The sequence below is a fragment of the Chrysemys picta genome, chromosome 5, assembly GCF_011386835.1.
Source record: "Chrysemys picta bellii isolate R12L10 chromosome 5, ASM1138683v2, whole genome shotgun sequence".
NCBI lineage: Eukaryota > Metazoa > Chordata > Testudines > Emydidae > Chrysemys > Chrysemys picta.
Window position 1 is genome coordinate 108,861,251 of NC_088795.1, and position 22,636 is coordinate 108,883,886.

General features: G+C 41.9%; 1 protein-coding gene across 4 annotated transcripts in view; it reads left to right on the forward strand.

The window, feature by feature from the left end:
* Window positions 1–2,104: 2,104 nt before the first annotated feature.
* PPARGC1A (PPARG coactivator 1 alpha) overlaps window positions 2,105–22,636 on the forward strand; it is a 492,893-nt gene continuing 472,361 nt past the window's right edge. For 2 of the 4 annotated variants that reach the window (XM_065598162.1, XM_065598163.1), the window contains exon 1: window positions 2,105–2,514. In XM_065598162.1, coding sequence (XP_065454234.1) covers window positions 2,453–2,514 — 62 coding nt within the window. In that variant the 5' untranslated portion in view covers window positions 2,105–2,452. The remainder of the gene's footprint in view (window positions 2,515–22,636) is intronic. The other 2 variants (XM_005303448.5, XM_065598160.1) reach the window with 1 other exon arrangement.

Genomic DNA, 22,636 nt, shown 5'->3' on the forward strand with positions numbered 1-22,636 from the left:
TTTTGCTGTAGTTATCTCCCTGAGAGACTGTATCTAGGCTGACAGAATTCTTCTGTTGACATAGCGTTGTCTACAGTAGGGGTTAGGTTGGTTTAACTATATTGCTCGGGGTGTAGATTTTTCACACCCCTGAGTGATGTAGCTGGGTCAACCTAACTTTTTAGTGTAGACCTGCCCTAAATCTCTCCCATATTCAGTTCCTGGAGCTTTCTCTGCTGTATTTTTCACCTGAGTTGGGGGAGGCAGAGGCATTCTTTGACCCAGGAGGCCTTTATATCAACCTGACTGTTTGCTTGACATAGATATGTGGGTCCAGGTATGGGGGGAAAAAAATAACCCCTAGCTACCATACCTATGCTGGCAAAACTCTCATGACAGAACTAATGTCATTTGGGGTGGTGGCATTACTATGCCAAAATAAAAACTCCTGTTGGGATAAGCTGCACCTGTGCAGTGTCTACAAGGGGCTCTGCTGCTACAACAATATCAGTATAGTTATACTGGAAAAAGCATTTGTTGTGTAGACAAGGCCTGAGACTCCATCACTAGGAGGAGGGTGGCCATAAGGATTCCATGGCTACTACCAAGGGACTGTTGCTTCCTTGGAATCTGGAGAACCAGTAGGCATAAGGTGCTTGAGGGTCATCAAACAGAGAGCCTGGCCATGTACACTTTTTGTATTAAGTGGTTGATTCAATAGTCCAAGACACGGTTTTAGAGAATCCTGGAAGCTCTTCAATACATTTGAATTTCTTATTCCATTTATGTCTCATTCTGTATAATTTATTATTCAGAGAGCAAAAGTTCTTCAGAAGGGTTGGAGTGGTTCACGTACACATTTTTAAAAAAGTTAACTTTTAATGGAAAACATTTAGAAACAATTTTTTGTTTTTCTTCCCTTGTTTGTTGTTGCTTAAAGCTTTTTGCATCAAAGGGAATCTTTGTTTCTCAAGACTATATCTACTGCTGCTGTGTACTGCCCATCTGAATTCATCAGTGCCTATTTGTGGCATTAAATTTGATTGATGTGAAAAATGTTCATATTGTTGGAGGATTGTGCTCTCAGGTGTGGAGTATACAAATGGTGCAGGTGAACTACTAAAGGATCATCTGAGTTGCCTGAATACGGTCTTTACTAATGTAACAAACACCTAAATGACTAGCAAAGATTAGAGATATTTTTTTTTGTTCATTTGACAGCAGTTTGTGTATAGTCAATTATATGATTTCCTCTTTCTAATTAGAAAATGTTCATTGTTGATTTTGTGGGGCTTTCAAATAACCCTGAGAGAAACATTTAAAAACAAACAAACAAACAAACAAAAAACAGGAAAAGCACAAAATGAAGTCACGTGAAAAGTAACTTCTGCAGTTACTTAAACTCTCTCTTTTTTTTAAATCAAATAATTAAGTTGATGGCTCTCTTTGAAAGACTCCTGTGGGAGAAGAAAAATGAATATAACACACACCTCTTTTTAACTATTTTTCCAAGATTCCCATGAGGCTTCAGGGGCTGGAAAAGCTTCCTTATAACATGCTGCAATAGGCTTTATGCACAGGACTACCAACATGGGAGAGGAAAAAACAGGTTATCACGAGAAAGAATACTTCAGATATCATCCCATTTACTGTGGAGGCTCATGCTGCTGGAGAGCTAAGCTGAGCCCGGATTTGTTTATTTAGTGTGAGGAAGAGGAGAAATGGACTATATGTACACGCACGCATAGATTATTTTTTTGAAGAATGTAGATTTTGCTTGATCGTAGTCTGGAAACTAAAAATGAACTTTTTTGTATTGATTTACATAATCCCGAAGGAGGGGAATAAAATTGGTGGCGTATAATTGTTTCACGCTGCAAACTGACTCAATCAATTGCAGCCACAGGGCACGTTTAAATGCACTTGGGAAGACGATGCCTTTGGTAGGCGCCTGCACCTCAGATCTTGGGGTGGGAGAGAAGCAGGAGCCTCATCCCCACTTCACTTGTCAGTCCTTTTTGTTTTGGTGCAGCAGCAGGTTCTGCAAGCGAGCGCCCTCTGGTTTCCTTGCGCAACCCGCGGTGCCGGGGAGGAAATTGGGGTGGGTGGGGACGGAAAGGTCACCTGGCGCTGGTGCTTTAGTACTAGGGGCTGTAGCCACAGCCTGTCCCCAGCAGCAGCAGTAGCAGCGTCGGAGTGAGCGCGTACACGTGACTCCGGCTTTGGCTCCTCAGTGCCTCTACAAACAGACGCGCACACACACATCCCCTCTCTTCTCCATCCAGTCTCTCCCCCCTCCCTCTCACACACACGCCGTGCGAGCCGCCGCCAGGGCAAAGCTCTAGGCACACGCCGGGGTGGCAGCGCCAGAAGCAGCAGCGATTCAGCCAAGAAGCAAGAGTTTGCAAAGGCTGCTGTGCCTGGCCGAAGAGGCTTTGCACCCGGAGGATGGCTGGCTGCGGGCTGTCAGAAGATGCCTTCTTCTCTTCCTTCTTCTACAACTATACCTCCTCCTGGGAAAACTCCTACAACCAGGTAAGCGGTGGCTGAGCTGCCAAGCGCTCTCCCCTGCACCCACTTTGCGCCACAGGGGACGCCGAGCTGGGGAGGGGGAAGAAGTGGTTTTGCCCTGGCTGTGGGTTTGTATTCAAAGCGGGAGGGAGGATGGTGAAAAATGAGAGAGAGAAGGCGCTTTTGAGACGTGGAATGTGCCTGATCTCCGCTCCCCCCAACCCCTCCTGGGAGGACTGAGGAGGAGAATTAGGAGCGGGTGCTGGCACTGTGTGGAGAGCGGTGCGTTACCCAGAAACAACTCACAACAAGGCAACTCAAGCGAAACCTTCCCAAGTCACCCCTTGGCTGCGCTCTTCCTTTTGCCTTGCGCTGAGGGGTGCGGGGGAGGATGTGAGTATTTGGGGGGGGATAACAGTGCTAGCTGCTAAGGTGCTTGGAAGCCCCCCCAAAATGGCTGAATAGGCATCACATGCCCTAATTACTGACCCTGTCTGGATGGGAATAGTCCCGATTATTCCTCTTTGCTTCAGAGCTTCCCCCCCGCCACCACTTAACTTTGATGACTGTGCAATGCAGCCCGTGCATCCCAAAGAACCCCCCAGCCCAATCTCCCAGCAAGTGCCTTGGCAAGGAGGTGCAGGCTGGGAGGGTGCGCGGCGAGCTGAAAAGCAGCGAGGAGGAGGAAGGGTAAAAAAAAAAAATCCCTGTCTGAGGTTGTTAAGAGCTATTCTGGGAGCCTCCCGAATGTCTTCAATTAAATAACGGTTGTCGTCTGCTGCCCCCACTGCCGGCCTGGGGAAAGTCCACGGGCAACTGGCGTGTGGTGGGGTGGGGAAGGGAACGGGTTTCTTCTGGGCGGCGGTGGGAAAAGTTGAGCCGTGGATGTCCAGGCTCCCCGGGCAGGTGAACTGCACCACGGAGCGGGCGAGGCAGCAGCGCCCCGTGCCTGCGGCCGGGGAGGGAGGGGACGCTCTCCCAGCCCGGCCGGCAGAGGAGGAGGGGAGTGTGTGTGTCAGGTGGCGGAGGGGCTCGGGGGAGGCTCGCCTGCGCGGCTCCCGCCCTGCTGGGGGCAGAGCTGTGCTGAGCTCATGGAAAAACGTGCGGCCCACAGGGCCGGTTTCCAGGAAACTGAGCTCCCCGAACGAGCCGCTGCCGGTTTAAGGTTACCCCCCTCGCAGCCAGGGCTCCAGACACCGCACGCGCCTCGCTGCCTCCGGGAGGTCACAGCCCGGAGAGCCGGCGGCCGGGCTCCTCCTCCAGCGGCCGCCGCAGCCAGCCTGAGCGCCCGGAGCCCGCTGCGCTTGAGCCGCCGAGTGAACAGCGAACTCCCGGGTCTTGGGGTGGGAGCAGATATTTCTCAGCCCCAACTTGGAAGGCACCTGGTTGGGGCTAGACTGGAGCCAGCGTTTGGCCAGCCTGCTGCGGGCATGGGCATGGGCACGGGGCCGCACTGGGGCGATCCGGGACCAAGGGAGCTTTGCCTATATTGACCCATGGGGGTGGGAGGCTTGTTGAAGGACCGCCGGAGCTCCTCGTCCTGGGCTGTGCTCAGTGAAAGGCAAAGCCTGGCGGCATTGCGTGTCTGTGTGTGCGCGGAGCCACCAGAGCCCCGGGGGATCGGCCGCGTGAGTCACACTGAGCGAGCCCCGTTTGCCAGGCCAGCCCCTTGGTGGAAGCATTGAACCAAGAACTGTCCGAATGCAAAAGCGCGGGTCTCCGGCAGCGCAGCGCGGCCAACTAGGCAAGGGCAGATAGAGCATGATAAGTTGCTGCGTGATCCCCACCAACCAACTGCGCCTTTCACTGGCCCTAAAAGGCAGGACCGCCGCTGCGAGTGTGTTTACATAATGCACAGTGTATTGTTTGTTTTCTCCCATTATATATGAATCCACACCATTTAGTGTAATCTAACAAGGGCTTATGCCTGGTTTAAGGCAAGCAGTCAAAGGAAAGCTCCTTGGAAACCAAAGGGGGGGGGGGGGAATTGCTAAGAAGGACGCAGACAATAAAATCAGGTCTAAACCAGTTCATTTAGATAAAGTTAGTTCCACTCTATAGTGAAATGTATTTCCATAAATGGACAGCTGTGTTATATGCTAGATTCTTTTATGCTTTTTTTTTAAAGTATGGCCAAACTGCAATGAAAACTAGGAAGAATTACTGACAAATCTATAGTTGCTTTCTTCTAGAGACCAGTGTTGAATTGTATCTAAGGGGAGAACAGAAGATAATGTGGGATGCTGATGATCTATTTTTAGTAGGACTATATAAACTCTAAGATATAGTACACAAACTTGAATTAAATATGCATGATTAGGGAGGGAGTTTAGAAGTAGAAGGTATAATCACTATACAACAGTGAAACAAGAATAGACGGGCACACCAGATTTTCCAAGGGCTAACCCAAGAAGAATTTAAGATACATACTGGTTTTTGTGTTCATGACTCCCTGCTAACATGAGACTCATAAGATGATACCAGAATTTACAACAATCAGATTCACCCAAATGAAAATTAGCAATAGGATTATCGCTGCTGATACGTAATCAGAAAATTAATCCAGTATTGCTGAGAATCAGTTTGTATATGTTTTTTAACACTTAAAAAGTAGGCTTGCTCTAAATTTGAGAGCCAGACATATTAATGGTTTTTTTATCTGAACTGCAGCCAAAAAAGCTTACAAACCATTTCTTCTCACTAAATATAGCAACATTGCTCAAATCTAATTTGTTTTGTTTACTCCACTTCAATTTTTAAAAAAACAAGCCCTCAAACTTTAAAGCATTACAAAGTGCTTATGAAAGGAAGGGTTGACTCTACTGAAAAAATAGCTTTTTATTCCTAAATCAATATGATGCACTCTCAGCATCTAGTACCATGTAAAAGGATCCTTTGTACAATATCAATAGCAGTTCAACCATACCTCACTAAGGAGATTTCTTCCTGGCATCACAAGCCATGTTTTTAATAAAATTAAATGTAATAAAAATAACACTTCTCAATATAAACAACCAAATGAAGAATAAAGTGAATTCTCCTGTAAACACCATATAAAACCTAGCAGTTTTGACAAAAGAAGTAGGACAATTACTCTATGACTTAAACCTTTGGTTTAGGAGTTTTAATTTTTGCATTTTTGACATACCGTTGCAGTTCATCTTTCAGCATTGGCTGTGGAGGGGTGATTTGTTGGTAATGTTCTTAGAAATAACTTTTGTATTTTATATAAAACTGAAAAAACATCACAGGGAAGCCATATCTGGAAAATTTAAATTTGGAGACTGTACCAAGAAATCTATTTTGAACCCAATTCCAAGGCACTCTGCATGAAAATGAAGGTCTGTTGTAGTTATGCTTGCCATATTTTTGCATTATTAAAGAGAACTCTAAAAATAACACCTATGTACTAAAGTTTTTTTTCCTCTTAATTTTTTAAAGATAATTTAGTGGTATTCAAAGTTTGTACTGCCAACCTTGGAGACTGAAATTCTCTACTTACAGAATGGTACAAGCTTCCCTCTGTGAAGTGAAGGAACCAGTTGTTTAGGTTGGTTAATTCTTTGACTTCTCTGAGACTGTCAACAAAGCTGGCAGTTCTGGTGGTGATTTTTATGGACATTTGTCCAATATAAACCAAGTGAGGCTAACTGAAATTCTCTTTTCATCTTATTTAATAGTCATGAAAAATTAATCATTACTTCTGCTTACCCCCACCGCTACCAAAAAGGCTATGGGTTTTCTCAGAGCAAAGGTCTAACATAGTGGTGGTGTCCATAATTTCTCCTTCCCCCTCACTGTTGATTAATGTTCTGTGCACTAGTTAGCTGCTGCTGTCCACCCCAGAAGTGGCTGCATTGCAATGGTGTTGAATCTATGTAGTGATGTGAGGTGCTTTAGGTTCCTCTGAAAGGAAAAGAAATATATAAAATTAAAACTATAATTGTGGGCTTAAACCTGGTCTTTCATCTTCAAGAAAATCCCTGTAGTGGAAATATAAAACTGTGATGTTTTGAGGGAGTACTCTCCCTTCTATGCTATCTCATCATGCAGGCATTGATTCCCGTTGGAACTCTAAGCGGTATTCTTGTTAACTAGCTCCCCCCCCAAACCCTTCCTCTTTGTACTATTTTTAAACATGGTAATATTTTATATAAACACTTCTACTGAAAGCAGTCAGTGGAAGTAGGTAAGTAGTTGAAAGCTTGAGCTGAGAGCTGTTCTTGTGGCTTGGCTCTGTGTGTGTTTCTGAATATGGAATAGCCAAGGAAAAAACAATCCAGTGAGAGCATTTTGTCAATACTTCCTGGGTGTTGGACTGAATTTAATACTTTGCTTTATGCATTTTCTCCTTCCTATGTTAAAAGTAACTCCAATGGCTCAGCTTGTGTTTTGGCCCATAGTCAAGTCAGACCTTTGATTCAGCTGTGCTTTCAGGATTTCTAGCCTTTTTGGTCTGATCCCCAGACTTTAGACTTTCTGCTGTTTTAAAAAATTCTGTGTAAGTATTTATGCATACTGCCAATATGTACTATATGTGTATATGAGGTAACCAAGTGTTGAGTGAGATGCTGTACAGATTTCCTCAGATTGCCCTGCCAACAATGTGTCTTAGGTTTTTGTGGACTGGGAATTTTTATTATGAAAAAAGACTGTGCATTGTGGTAAATTTTGTGTTTTACCCCTGCCCCCCTCCAGAAATCTGTAAAACACTGGATTGATACTATCATTTATTTTCAGTTGTAATCGAAGCAAAATTTGTACCAATGTTTCTGGAGATTAAAAAGACAATGTCTAATAGATTAGATCCAAAGTTTAGGCTATATTCAACTTTCTTTATTAAGCAAAAAACCTAATCTGTTACTAACAGAGATGAGCTTTGTGATGTTTAAAAAAATTTAAAAAGTGTAAATCTTGGATTTAAAGATTTTCCTGTGTCTTTTGCAATTTAAGTGGCACTATGTTCACAGTACATCAGAACCAAAAAGTGAAACAAAGTAAAACTGAAAGTGAAACTGACAAGACACTCTTCCCTTGAATAAACTAAATAGTATAAAAAGTAAATAAATAGCATACTTGATTAAATGTAATTTGGATTTTAAAATCTTTCACTTTGAATAATTTAAGGTGTCCTTAGTATCACAGTTGAGGGTTTTTTTTTTGTTTTTTTTAAATGAATTTTTCAGGTACTAAACAAATATAAGATTTTTACAGTTCCACACAAAAATATTTTTTAAAATTTGTGATCAGTAGTAACTGTTGATTTTAAAATTTATTTGCTAGGTTTGTCAAATAAAATGATTGGCCAGTTTTCAAAATAAAAATCATTTTATTATTTACTAAACCCATCTGCATCCTGGATGCAGGAAGTGGGTTCCTGATGCCAGTTTTATCTGGCAAATAAATGTGATTTAAACCGGGTGCATACCATTTCCTCATGTCCCTGAGCAAAACAGCAAAATAATGGTACAGTAGAGCAAAATAATGTAAGTTTAAAACACATGCACAAAAGGGACAAGATGTTGTTTTAGAATATTGGTTTAGAACAGAAGATTTAGCTACAGTTTGCAAGGTACAGTTATGTTCCTGATAAATGAATGCATTTCAGAGGTTCACACCTTAGATTGTGGTCTTCAAAAATACCATTGCATAAAGGAGGAAAAATGCCTGTAGTTACAGCAGCAATGCATTCTTTAGGAAGAGGGCAAGAGTTCTTAGCTGGTCACACGTTTGTATGGTCTACGCAGAAATGTAAAAGTGCAGGGTTTGCATTGGAATGAGAATGGGGTCATCCACCCTTTGTACTCATCATCAGGGAAGCAGAACCTTCTTCCAGAGAGACCATAGGAAATCAATGAGTACACTTCGCTAGTGTAGAGATAAATGTGTATTGCAGAAGGGTATTAAATATAAAAGGGCAACAGTAAAATGATTTACTACATGAGTCAGTGTGACTTTGGGGGGGCGGGGGCGGCACCTGAGAGGATTTTCATTTTTTGAGACAATTGTATTTTAATATTTCTTTTTATACAGATATCCAAAAATGAGCTGATAAATAAACCCTTCTGCAGGAATTAGAACTACGTACTTCAAGCTTTGAGATCCTCATTTATAGATGGAGTCTTACTGAGAAATGCAACAGAGGGTCCTGTGGCACCTTTGAGACTAACAGACTGTTAGTCTCAAAGGTGCCACAGGACCCTCTGTTGCTTTTTACAGATTCAGACTAACACGGCTACCCCTCTGATACTTTACTGAGAAATGCGTACACATTTTTGAAAATATTACCTGATCTTTATCATTTAGAGTATAGTAATCTGACCTGATTTATCAAAAGCTAATGGGTTTTGTAGTATTTTTTTCCTGAGGCAGTGTGGATGCCTGAGATTGGGTTAGTCTCGCTATGACCAGAAGGTATCACTGAGGGATACCAGCACAATGGACGTACATAGCAGAAAACCTGACATACATTTAGGTGTAGAGGGTAAATGAAATGTGGAAAAGCAGGTGCACATTTTTAATGTCTTTTTTTGGTTCCATCTTATGCTTCTCTTTGCTTTGTGAGCAAATCTCTTCATAGGTTTGAAATGTAGTGCTGTAAAATTGCTGAAAAGGAAGGGAAAATAATACTTTTAAAGTGCTCTGTACCTAAGGATCCCAGTGCTATGTATAAATATTAATTAAGTTTCAGGGGCATATTGTTGGGGTTAGTAAGTATTATTATCTCCATTTTATAGATGAAACTGAAGTGCAGGCAGATTAAGGGCAATATTTTCCAAAAGTGGACACTGGTTTTGGGTGCCTAACTTGAGACACTGGGTCTTATTTTTGGAGGAGATGCTGAGTATTTGTGGCTCCATTTGAAGTCACTGGGAGCTGCAGGTGATCAGCATGTCTGAAAATCACACTCCATATGCTGCAGTTTAGGCACCTGTAGACCCTTGAAAACTTGAGCCTAAGTGTCTTGTGCAAGTGCATATATGGGAAATCTGTTGGAGAACCAAGAATAGAAACAAAGTCTCCTGACTTGCAGTCCTGGGCTTTAATCATAAGACCTCCATTCGCTCCCAAAACAGTCTGGTTCATGTCAGCATGAAGAGAAGAGGTTCATTTCATCACCTGTCATATAGCGTGAATATGTTTTGAAATGTTGGTATTTTTACACACACACAAATTCTCCAGTTTTAATTAAATTATTCTTGCAAATAATGAGTTCCAATGTTAACAATGAATGATTAAGGTTCTGTTCTTCCATTTACAGCATAAATTAGTATTTTGTTTTCCAGTACAGCTTTTGAATTAAGAATTATAATATATAATTTGCAGCAAATAGATGTTATCAGCTTTTTGGATGAGAACAACCACATAAACTTGTGCAAATGATAAAAATGGAATCAATTACTTCTCAAATAGAAGTAGTTTACAAATCTCCACATATAAAGTGGCAGTAGTAGCTGGTTATTGTAACAAATAATTAGTTTTTAAAAAAACAATGTTTATTGAATTCCATTGACAATTTAGTAATTGTTCATAGGAGGCTGTGACCCTCCCCCTCTCAATACACATCTATACATAATATCTGCATTTTGTAAACTGCAGTTTGCCTCAGTGTTACAAGCTGATTGCATAGTTATTTACCCATATAACCCTTTAAAAAAATGGAAATATTGAGCTGCACTTTGCACAGATGCTAATTATCAGCAAGCTTCATGATGCATTAAAGTCGGTACACAAGGATTCATACTCTTCAGGAGGGAGGAATGAAGTGTGTGTGTACGATGGGCCTGATCCAAACTCCATTGAAGCTGATAGGAGATTCTTCATTGGCTTCAATGGGCTTTATATCAGGCCCTATATGCAGCAGGGATGGGGAAGAGGAGGGGAGAAGATCAACACAAGAGAATACACCGTTGAACTGGTGGATGCTGTCATGGCAATATGTACTGTATGCCTCCTACTAACAACCTTCCTTTTGTGGAACAGTCCTTATTATATTGTGCTTATTTTGGTTTGGGTCTCACAATGAAGTGCTATTTCCTTTGTCAATTGCTAAATCCTGTTCTTGTCTGTTTATACATTTGAGTGGTTAATTCTTGGCAAAAGATCAATTCATTGGCCAAAATAAACTTACTTTTCCTCAGAAACCCTCACCACTCCCACCCATTCTGTATCACTTGTGACAAAAACACCCCGTCCATGTCATGTAGGACCATAACCTGAGGATCATAGCTGGCTGGAAGGGACCATGAGAGTTCATCTAGTCTAGCCCCTGGTGCTGAGGCAGGACCAAATATAGCTAGATCATCCCTGAAGGTGTTTGTCTAACCTGTTCTTAAAAACTTCCAGTGATGGAGATTCCACAACCTCCCTTGGTAGTTTTTCCTAATATTTAACCTAAATCTCCCTTACTACAATTTAAGCCAATTAATTCTTGTACCAGCTTCATTGGACGTGGAGAACAATTGATCACCATCCTCCTTATAAGAGCCCTTAACGTATTAGAAGACTACAACAGGTGTCCCACGCCCCCTTAGTCGTCTTTTCTCAAGACTAAACAAAATCAGTAGTTTTAACATTTCCTTATAGGTCAGGTTTTCTATACCCTTTATAATTTTTTGTTTGTTTGTTCTCCTCTGGACTCTTTCCAATTTGTCCACATCTTTCCTAAAGCATGGTGCTCAAAACGCATTACTCCAGCTGAGGCCTGACCAATGCACAGTAGAGCAGGACAATTACCTACTGTGTCTTACATGCAACATTTCTGTTAGTGTACCCCAGAATGGTATTAGCCTCTCTCACAACTGCATCATGTTGTTTGCTTATATTATATTTGTGATCCACTGTAACCCCAAGTTCTTTTTCTGCAGTACTACTGCATAGCCTGTTATTTCTCATTTTGTATGCATGCATTTGATTTTTTTCTTTCTAAGTGTAATACTATGCACTTGTCTTTATTGAATTTAATCTTGTTGATTTCAGAAATATTCTCTAATTTGTAAAGGTCATATTGAATCCTAACCCTGTCTTCCAAAGTGCTTGAAATCCCTCTCATCTTGGTGTCAACTGCAGATTTTATAATCCTACTCTCCACTCCATTATCCAAGTCAACAATGAAAATGTTGAATACACCTCTACCTTGATATAACGCTGTCCTCGGGCGCCAAAAAATCTTACTGCGTTATAGGTGAAACCACGTTATATCGAACTTGCTTTGACCCACCGGAGTGCGCAGCCACGCCCCCCCCGGAGCACTGCTTTACCGCGTTATATCCAAATTCGTGTTATAGCGGGTCACGTTATATCTGGGTAGAGGTGTAGTACTGTTATTCAGGGGTTTCAGAACCCAAAACTGTGGTAACTTAACCTGTTTTCTTCAGGAGGTGTCAGGAATAAATCAATGGGGACACAGCTTCTCCATCTGATAAATGATTGGTACAAACAAGTGTGCTTTAACCCACAGCTCCTTCTTTGAGCCTCAAGCGCGCGCGCACACACACACACACAGACACATATATGCAATGGCAATAGTTGTAGAGCACCCCAAGCATAATTACCCAAAGTCTGAGAAAGTTTTGAGTGGGCAACTACTGGGCTTCCAGGGAGCCCTCCTTCTGTCCAGCTGCTGGGGAGAGGATGTTAGTCTCTGCTCAAAGAAAAGCTGCTACAAACTGCTCCAAGATGTACTCTTTTACTTAAACTTCTATAGCTTGCTCAAACAAAGCACATAACTTAGTGTTTCCTCATGGGTCACCATAGTAACCCCTAGTGGGTCACCAGTTCCCCTAGCTTCAGCAAATTGCTCGTTATCTCTTATTAGCAAAGCATTTCTAGTCATAACAACAATAAAACTTGTATGTCAGGGGCACTCAGGTCCAAGATCAGCTATCCACACACTCCCTTTCATTCTCATGGTCCATTAATTCTCTTTCCCATCCTCCCATTCTGATTAGCAAAACTGCACTCGTGCAGCTGTTTGGTCTTGCCTAGGACAGCCTGTGACAGTGTACCCCATAAGGCTTTATGGGGAGGGGGTGCTTATAAATGTATGTATGACATAACTGGAATATGTTTTGTGCTGCCTGTGCCATGTAACATATCTCCGTAAGGGTTATGATCTACTATATCTATTCATCCTATTTGTACATATATATCATTTTCTACTCGAGCTTAAGAATATGGGCTGTATGCTTGCCTGATTTCTAAGTAAGCTTTGTGAGGCATTTGGTCAGCTTCTTTAGGAAGGAATTTGCCAGGTTAAGTACCTGATCAGGAGACACTTAGGGAACAATGCATCTTGGAATGCTCCAATCCACATGAGAAGTCTTCCTGGAGACATGCAAGATGCCATGTGGACAATGCAAAGACTGAGTCATGCAGGGGCATGTGACTTGCCCAGGTGACTCCAAAACTCCATCTTGGAGCTGGGCTTTGCATAGGAGGGAGGTCTCCACCCACAAGAGAGTCTACTTAAACCTGTGGGAGACCCCTCCATTTTGTCTTCAGCTGGCTAAAGAAGGAGCCTCTCCACCCCCCCCCCCCCCCAGGATACTTGAAGGAGACTGAAACAAAGGACAGTAACTGCAGGGGGTGTGAGTGATTGCTGGACCCAGGCTAAAAGGAGATTAGCCTGTAAAAGGGAGCACTCTGGAACTGGTGAGGAAATTATCTGTATTCAGTTTGATTAGGCATAGATTTGCGCATTTTATTTTATTTTGCTTGGTGACTTACTTTGTTCTGTCTGTTACTACTTTGAACCACTTAAATCCTACTGTCTGTATTTAATAAAATCACTTTCTATTTAGTAATTCACTCAGAGTATGTATTAATACTTGGGGGAGCAAACAACTGTGCATATCTCTCTATCAGTGTTATAGAGGGCGAACAATTTATGAGTTTGCCCTGCATAAGCTTTATGCAGGGCAAAACGGATTTATTTGGGTTTAGACCCCATTGGGAGTTGGGCATCTGAGTGCTAAAGACAAGCGCACTACTGCGAGCTGTTTTCAGGTAAACTTGCAGCTTTGGGACAAGTGATTCAGACCCTGGGTCTGTGTCTGGAGCCAGACAGGAGTGTCTGGCTCAACAAGACAGGGTGCTGGAGTCCCGAGCTGGCAGGGAAAACAGAAACAGGGGTAGTCTTTGCACATCGGTTGGCAGCTCCCAAGGGGGTTTCTGTGATCCAACCCGTCACAGAGCCCTAACAATTTTTCCTAACTATGTGGTATTTGGTTTTCAGCTAATAGTGGCTCTTGTTACACTACTGGACCCAGGAGAGACCCCTTTGGCCCCACCAGGTAATGTCTTCCCATTTTGACAGTGAGCCATTAATAACTACTGTTTGAGTACAGTCTTTCAACCAATTATGCATTCACCTTACAGTAGTATCATCTAGATCCTGTTTCCCTAGTTTGCTTATGAGAATTTCATGTGGGACATCAAAAGCCTTACTAAAATCAAGATATATCATGTCTACAGCTTCCCCCCATCTGCTATGCCAGTAACTCTGTCAAAGAAGGAAATTAGATTGGTTTGGCATGATTTGTTCTTGACAAATCCATGTTGGCTATTACTTATTAGCCCATTATTATCTAGGTGCTTACAAACTGATTGTTTAACAATTTGTTCTGGTATTTTTCCAGGTATCAGTTAAGCTGACTGGTCTACAATTCTCCGGGCCCTCTTTGTTGCCCTTTTTAAAGATGGATACTATGTTTGCTCTTCTCCAGTCTCACCTTTCCTCCATTAGTTTTTGAAGATAATGGCTAATGTTTCCAAGACTGATTCAGCTAGTTCCTTAAATCTCCTAGGGTGAATTTTGTCAGGCCCGGCTGACTTGAATACCTCCAACTTTCTTTCCCTATTCTGGATTGTGTTCCTTGTTAATATTAATTAAACTTTTTAGTGAAGACTGAAGCAAAATAGACATTAAACACCTCAGCCTTCGTGATGTCATCTGTTGCTAGCTTTCCTTCCCCACTAAATAGAGACCGATACTTTACTTCAGCTGTCTCATTTTTATCTTCAGTTCCTTCCTTGCCACATATCTCTTGGCACTTCTTTCTCCTCAACATTCTAATATCTGGACTTTCTTTCTGACTATTTGAAACTCTTGCCAGGCCCTCATTATTTCTCATCTTGATTTCTCCATCTTCCTCCTTTCTGGTTTCCCTGACATCCACCTCACACATTCATCTAGCTGATATAAATATAGCTACTAAGATAACTTTCCTGTCTTACTGATTTGTCTGTCCGTCCGTCCCCTTTTTTTTTAAATCCATCCTCTGAGTCCTTCTCTAGTGCATCAAGTTTAAACTTCTTATCTTTCTATTTGAGCCCTTGTACAATTTGGCCTCTCTGTTTCTAGAGCCTCGTTTCTTGCTATGCCACCACACCTTCCATTCTGATAGTGATGCCAGACTTGGTGTCCTTTTTGATTGCTTTTCTCAGAGCTTGTCTATACTTACCGGGGGATTGACAAGCAGTGATCGATGCATCGGCAGTCGATTTAGTGGGTCTTCACTAGACCCGCTAAATGGACCACAGATCGCTTTTTCGTCGACTCCTGTACTCCACCGGATCAAGAAGAGTAGGGGGAGTCAACAGGAGAGCGTCTCCTGTCAACATCGTGTAGTGTGGACCCTGCGGTAAGTAGACCTAAGCTATGTTGATTTTAGTCACGCTATTCACGTAACTCAAATTGCTTAGTTTAGATCGAATTTCCCCTGTAGTGTAGACAAGGCCTCAGAGCAATCTGGGTGCTCTTTCTGCACTTTACCCTATGCTAAGATACTCTTCCTGAGTTGGTCCACACAGCTAATAACCTCTTTTCAAGACTTTTTTCTACATGATGATTACAACAAATGAGTCAGTACGTTTTTGCTTATTTTTTTTCCATTTTTAAGAAACCACGGAGCAAACTAGATCTGGATCAGCTATCACCTTAACTAAAACTTATATATGTTGCATCTCAGTACCAAACCCATCATCTGTTGTTTGCCATTGTAGATTATTATAGGGAGGCCCTTTTTTTTTTAACTTTACTCCTGGGGGAATTCTGTGCCGCTGCATGCATGCAGAATTCACGTCCCCTTCAGATTTATTTGCTTGTCTGCAGAAAAATGACTCTCTGGTGGGGAAGCAAAGGGAAGCTGGAAGAGCATGTGGGCATGGCATTTTGGGTGTCTGGAGCAGCCGGCAGAGAGGTAAATCACAGCGAGGCTGGGGACACGCCTGCTGATGGCTCCTACCCTGTGCTGGGCTCAGCTGCTAGTCTCGGCTGGGCTGTGGTTGGGGGAGGATGGGACTTCTTCTCTTCGCAAGAAGTGGCCGGGGCTGGGACAGACCCACCTCCAGAAATCACTCACTTCCTGCCCCCATCGCTCCTCCGCTGTGGGGAGAGGTCAGTGTATGGGGAGTTTTTCCACTGTGTGCTCAAAGCCTGTGCATCCGGAACCCTCCCACCGAGCCCACAACCCACCCCACTCCTGCTGAGCCCCTCCCACTATATCTAAACCCCCACCTGTGCATCCAGACCTCCTGCACTCGAACTCCCAACCTGATGAGCCCGATCCCCTCCCTTGCACTTGAAACATCCCAGTGAGCCCCTTGCACCTGGACCCCCACTTCCCTTGTACCCAGATACCCCCATGGACCCCCACTTCTCTTGCACCCAGATACCCCCACTGAACCTTTTCCCCCACACCTGGAACCCCCCCAACAAACCTCTGCATCCAGATCTTCCCTCCCCTCCCATTTCCCCCATACCTATACCTGTACCTTCCACCAAGCCGCCATACCCAGGTTTCCCTACATAGAACTCTTGCCCCACACCTGGATCCCCCCAAACTAAGCCCCTCCACACTTGGATCCTGCCGGGCTGAGCCTGCTTACCCCACACCTAGTTTGGGATCCAAGGCTAGGTGTGTGTACGAGACTCTGTCCCTCTCGCTTGCTATTTTGGTGCACCTGGCATGAAGGGGCAGGGCTGGCCCATGTGCTTTGTGAGGGTTGGGTGCATCCTCACCATCAAGTCCGTGTACGGGAGTGGAGGAGGTCTGCAGGGTGATCTCTCACCCCCATGCAGCCAGTGGCCTGTGCTCCCCACTGCCATGCTGGAGCCTCTGTTTACTTACTGACAAATAAAATATGCAAAATTTAATTTTTTTTGGCATAGAATTTTTAGTTTTTTGGCACAGAATTCCCTCAGGAATATACTGTATATGAATGTACAGCCTCTAGCAAACTGAGCTTGCTACTCTATTACAGATAAACAATAATCCTTTCCTTAAAAAGACTAATGTTACCTTCCTTTCCCTCACTTTCCCCCCTACATATTCCCTAAATCGGAGCTGCTCCATTTAAAAAAAAAAATACTAAATAAGATTTTAAGAAAGTGACAAAATGGGAATAGTGAAACATACAATCCAAGGTGCTGTGTTTAAACTTAAAGCCCTAAGTGGTTTGGGGCCTGGTTACCCAGTAGATGGCTGCATGGCGTTCTGAGAGAGGCAGATTACCATAACAGGACTCCATCTTGAGCTATGTAAATAGCTGTGTTGGGTGTGAAGGTCTCTCAGATGGAATTTGCTTTTCTCCTTCGTCTGTAAAGTCTGGATTTTTAAATCTTCTGGACACACTGCAAGGCCCATCTTTCTTCCTTGTTTTTGGGGTGAAAGTTTACAACCCAATTGGTATCATTATATAATCTTAATTGTTGTTAGGACACCCAGAGTTCAGGCTGGACACCTGTTGAATTATTTTTACATTTTCTGTTGCTGAAGGGATAGTTGGCTAATATTACATACGCATATACATTGCTTTGTAGATGCACAGAGTGGGTCCCTGCTCTAAAGAATTTGCAAACTCAGAAAAATAAGAGACCCATGAAACTCAACCCAAAGACAGAAATAAATACTGTACATTTTTTAAAAAGCTTCAAACAAGAAGTTATAGCATTAAGTGATATATGCTAAATGTTGACTGTACATTCATACTCTTTCATTATATCTCACTCTTACTTCTCTTTGCACTTTGTTTACTTAGGTCCTGATCCAGTAAACCACTTAGCCATGTGCTTTAGAGTAAACACTTGAGTACTGCCAATGAAGTCAGTAGAATTGCACGCATGTTTAAAATTGAGCAGGTGTTGAAGTGATGTGCTGGATTCGGCTTTTAGATGATTGGATCTTCAGGACCGGGATCTTGTCTCTTCAAAGGAATTAAGGCACCTACCATGGGAGTGCTAGGCTGTGAGTTAAGTGCCTAAACACCTTTGAGGAGTTGTGCCTAGCACACAACCAGTATTGTATAAATCATTGTAATATTATAGCAAAGACTTGATTACAGTCTATAATTACCTACATGGGGAACAATAATGGGCTCTTCAGTCTTACAGAAAAAAGCATAATGTGATCCAGCGGGTGGAAGTTGAAGCGAGACAAGTTCAAACTGGAAATAAGACATAGATTTTTAACCATGATAGTAATTAACCATTGGAACAATTTACCAAGGGTTGTGGTAGATTTTCCATCTCTGACCATTTTAAAATCAAGATTGCATGTTTCTCTAAAAGAATACGCTCTAAGAATTACCTGGGGTATGTTCCATGGCCTATGCTATACAGGAGATCAGACAAGATGATCACAATGGTCCCTTCTGGTCTTGGAACCTATGACAATAAGCTCAAAAAAGTGTGGAGAAAACAGTGAGGCGATCAAGAAATCGTAGCCTAGATCACAGTATTGATTATTGCTAATGGTTTAAAATTTTAATCTATTTCTTTATTAGATGACTATGCAAATAAGAACTTTTTTTTTAAAGTGTAAACTGAGACCTGTACTAGAATGAAAGGTGGCACATTAAAAACGCAAAGTTATGTGTAATGATAAAAGCCATGCAAGGAAGATACTAGAGGATAGAAAACTTCACCTGGATCGTAAGCAGATTAAAAAAAAAATGATGATGATGATGACAGGAAACAATCACAGCCAAAGAGAAAAGGATCTTAAATGGGACAAACACAAAATTAAATATTTAAGCCTCTTAAAACAATGAGTAAATGAACTGCTGACCAAATTAATTAACAAAAATAAGGTTGTGCTTAAGATTTTTTTTATTTTAGTCCAAAAGGCTGTTAATTGCTAGAGGATTAAAATTATTCATATGCAAGGATAGAAAGTGATAACAGCATATAATGTGCAGCAGCATGGAGGCTCCAGCTACACAAGAAGCTGTGAAAAGAATACTTTTCTCTTTGTGATGTCACAACCCCCCCCAAAAGTCATGCTGCTTTGATGTCATTTTTAGAATAAACGCAGCAGAAGAAATGGCATAATCTTATTTCTATTTATGAAAGACCTTTTTTTCTAGAGAGTTAGAGCACCATTGTTAATTGATTTTTCTGATACTCCTAATAACACAGGAATTTTTTTTTCCAGAAGCAGAGCCCTACAGAATCTATTGTGAAAAATTTGGTAGATTAATTGAACATCAGTGTTCTGACAGAATTATAATCTGCTTGATAGGTAAAGTACATGTTTGTGTGTACATTGCCTGTCCCCAACCAATGGTATCTTTCAAATAAGATGTACTCCTAACCATTCTTGCAAGATATCATGGTGCTATTATCACTCATCATTTTTTTTTTACTATAAATAAATGCTCTGGCTAACACCTGTTCAAATTGTGCTGGCATGGTATTTTCCTTTGTTGGGATGCCAGTTTTTGGTTAGGTTGCCTTAACATACTGGAGCCTTACTTTGGCTACCAATGGTTGAACTATTTCCAGATGTGTGGGTGTTTTGGGAAGTAGTGTTACCAAGGGAGGCTTATTAAATAGACCTCTTTTATTTGAGACTGAGAAGATATATTAGAAAGGGAGGATATTTGCATGGGCAAGAAATTGGACAGATAGAGAACACCTGCATCATTATTAGGAACTTATGGGTGTGCTTGTCCATGACAAAAAGAATATGCACCCTTATTTTTAAGGGAATTGGGAAATAAAAATAAGAGAATATTAAAACAGTGTTTAAATTGATAGTTTTGTCACCATTTTTAATAGTAAATTAACAAATATGAATGCTTCACTTTTTCAGCATATTGCATTTTAAAATTATTATTTGGCCATTCTGATCAGCAGACAATATTCCCTTTTAAAAATCTAGGTGTACATATACTTTACACCTGTCACATTTTGCTCTTTTAATTTTTCATTTCTGTTGCGTGTTTCCTCATTCAAAGGAATGTCTACATGAAAACTTCTCTGGAAAATATTTGTCATATTTCATATACTTTCCTTCATTCTATTTTTAACATGCATATTTCTATCTTGGCTGAAATGTATGCCTTTTCTTTATCTATTTTAAAATTTGCTAGCAAGCACAATACAAGTATTCTGGAGAAGAGATGCTTCTTATATAAAAACTGTGTCAGTGGTGTTTCATTCTTTTTTTTTTTTTTTTTTTTTTTATGTCACAGCAAATAAATGGTGAAGGATGCAAATAAAGTTGGCAGCAACTCATTTAATTTTTGTTACTCTTGTTGCAAATAAGTGTGTTATGAAAGGGAAAGCTATTAATCAGAGCGTCCTGGAACAACAGAACAATGTGCATACGCTAAAGCTGCACAATGTGGTACATAGTAAAACCCCAGATGTACAAGTGTCTTTAGGATAATCACTAAACCTTCACGCTGAAACAAAACCATAGTCTCATCCAGCAGCTACCATGCCATCTGACTAAGAATGCTGTAGTGTAAACCAACAATACCAATACCAAAAAGATTGATCATATTATTTACTGTACATATTTGTCTTGTAAAATAGTCACATTTTTATTTGGAAAAAGACTGTTAAGGGAGTGTTGCATAACAATTGCTGTGGAGCCAACCAAATCCATGTGTCTGAGATACCATGGACGATGCTTTCTCCTCAGAGGTTTATAAACTGTCCTGCATGCAGCAGAGTGCATTCCGAGTCTTGGATTAGCACTCACTGGTAAAGTTTGTATGAAAAACATTGCATGTTTTCAAAGAGTGTGCAGCATAACTAGAGTTTTGGAAAGGAGGTGAGATGATGCATTTCACTACAGAAATAAGCAACACACAGATCAGTGGTTCTCATGTTTTTCCATAAGGGAATACACCTGCTGGTCAGCAGTCTGAGAAGGGCAGAGAGATTACCACAATCTAACACTGGTTTGTTGTGCCAGCCATGCACATAAATCCAGTAAATAAGGCAATCTATTCTAGGTTTCAGAGTAGCAGCCATGTTGGTCTGTATCCGCAAAAAGAACAGGAGTACTTGTGGCACCTTAGAGACTAACAAATTTATTAGAGCATAAGCTTTCGTGGGCTACAGCCCACTTCTTCGGATGCATATAGAATGGAACATATATACACAGAGAGCATATGAACAGGTGGGAGTTGTCTGGTCAGACAGGTTAAAGTGTTCTCCCACTGGTTTTTGAGTATTATGATTCCTGATCAGCATCCTATACAGCCAACAGGGAAAGATTAAGAATGAGCTCTCAAAACTGGATACTCTCATAAAAAACCAACCTTCCACACAAACTTCCTCATGGATAGACTTTACAAAAACTAGACAAGCCATTTACAAGACAAACTTTGCCTCTCTACAAAGGAAAAAGGACACAAAACTATCTAAACTGTTACATGCCACATGGAGCCACAACAGTAGTTACCTTAACCCACCCAACAATATTGTTAATCTTTCCAGCTATACTCTTAGCCCAGCAGAAGAGTCTGTCCTGTCTCTGGGACTCTCCTTTTGTCCCTCCAGACCCACGAACATGATACAGTTCTGCAGTGACCTAGAATCCTACTTTCGACATCTCTGACTCAAAGAATATTTCCAACATACCTCTGAACAGCATACATCTTCATCATCTGGACCCATGGAAAAGAAACCCTTGAGGAATTCCACCATGATTTCAATAATTTCCACCCCGCCATCACCCTCAGCCTAGATCAATCCACACAAGCGGTCCATTTCCTGGACACTACTGTGCTAATAAGCGATGGTCACATAAATGCCACCCTATACCGGAAACCTACTGACCGCTACACTTATCTACATGCCTCCAGCTTCCATCCAGGACCCACCACACGATCCATTGTCTACAGCCAAGCTCTAAGATATAACCGCATTTGCTCCAATCCCTCAGACAGAGAAAAGCACCTACAAGATCTCTATCAAGCATTCTTAAAACTACAATACTCACCTGCTGAAGTGAAAAAACAGATTGACAGAGCCTGACGAGTACCCAGAAGTCACCTCCTACAAGACAAGCCCAACAAGGAAAATAACAGAACACCACTAGCTGTCACCTTCAGCCCCCAACCAAAACCTCTCCAGCGCATCATCAAAGATCTACAACCTATCCTGAAAGATGATCTCTCACTCTCCCAGACCTTGGGAGACAGACCTGTCCTCGCTTACAGACCACCCCCCAACCTAAAGCAAATACTCACCAGCAACCACACATCACTGAACAAAAACACTGACCCAGGAACCTATCCTTGCAACAAAGCCCGATGCCAACTCTGTCCACATATCTATTCAAGTGACATCATCATAGGACCTAATCACATCAGCCACGCTATCAGGGGCTCATTCACCTGCACATCTACCAATGTGATATATGCCATGTGCCAGCAATGCCCCTCTGCCATGTACATTGGCCAAACCGGACAGTCTCTACGCAAAAGAATTAATGGACACAAATCTGACATCAGGAATCAAAATACTCAAAAACCAGTGGGAGAACACTTTAACCTGTCTGGTCATTCAATGACAGACCTGCGGGTGGCTATTTTACAACAGAAAAACTTCAAAAACAGACTCCAACAAGAGACTGCTGAGCTGGAATTGATATGCAAACTAGATACTATCAATGTAGGATTGAATAAGGACTGAGCCATTACAAACATTGAATCTATCTCCCCTTGTAAGTATTCTCGCACTTCTTATCAAACTGTCTGTACTGGGCTAACTTGATTATCACTTCAAAAGTTTTTTTTTTCTTTTACTTAATTGGCCTCTCAAAGTTGGTAAGACAACTTCCACCTGTCCATGCTCTCTCTCTCTCTCTCTCTCTCTCTGTGTGTGTGTGTGTGTGTGTGTGTG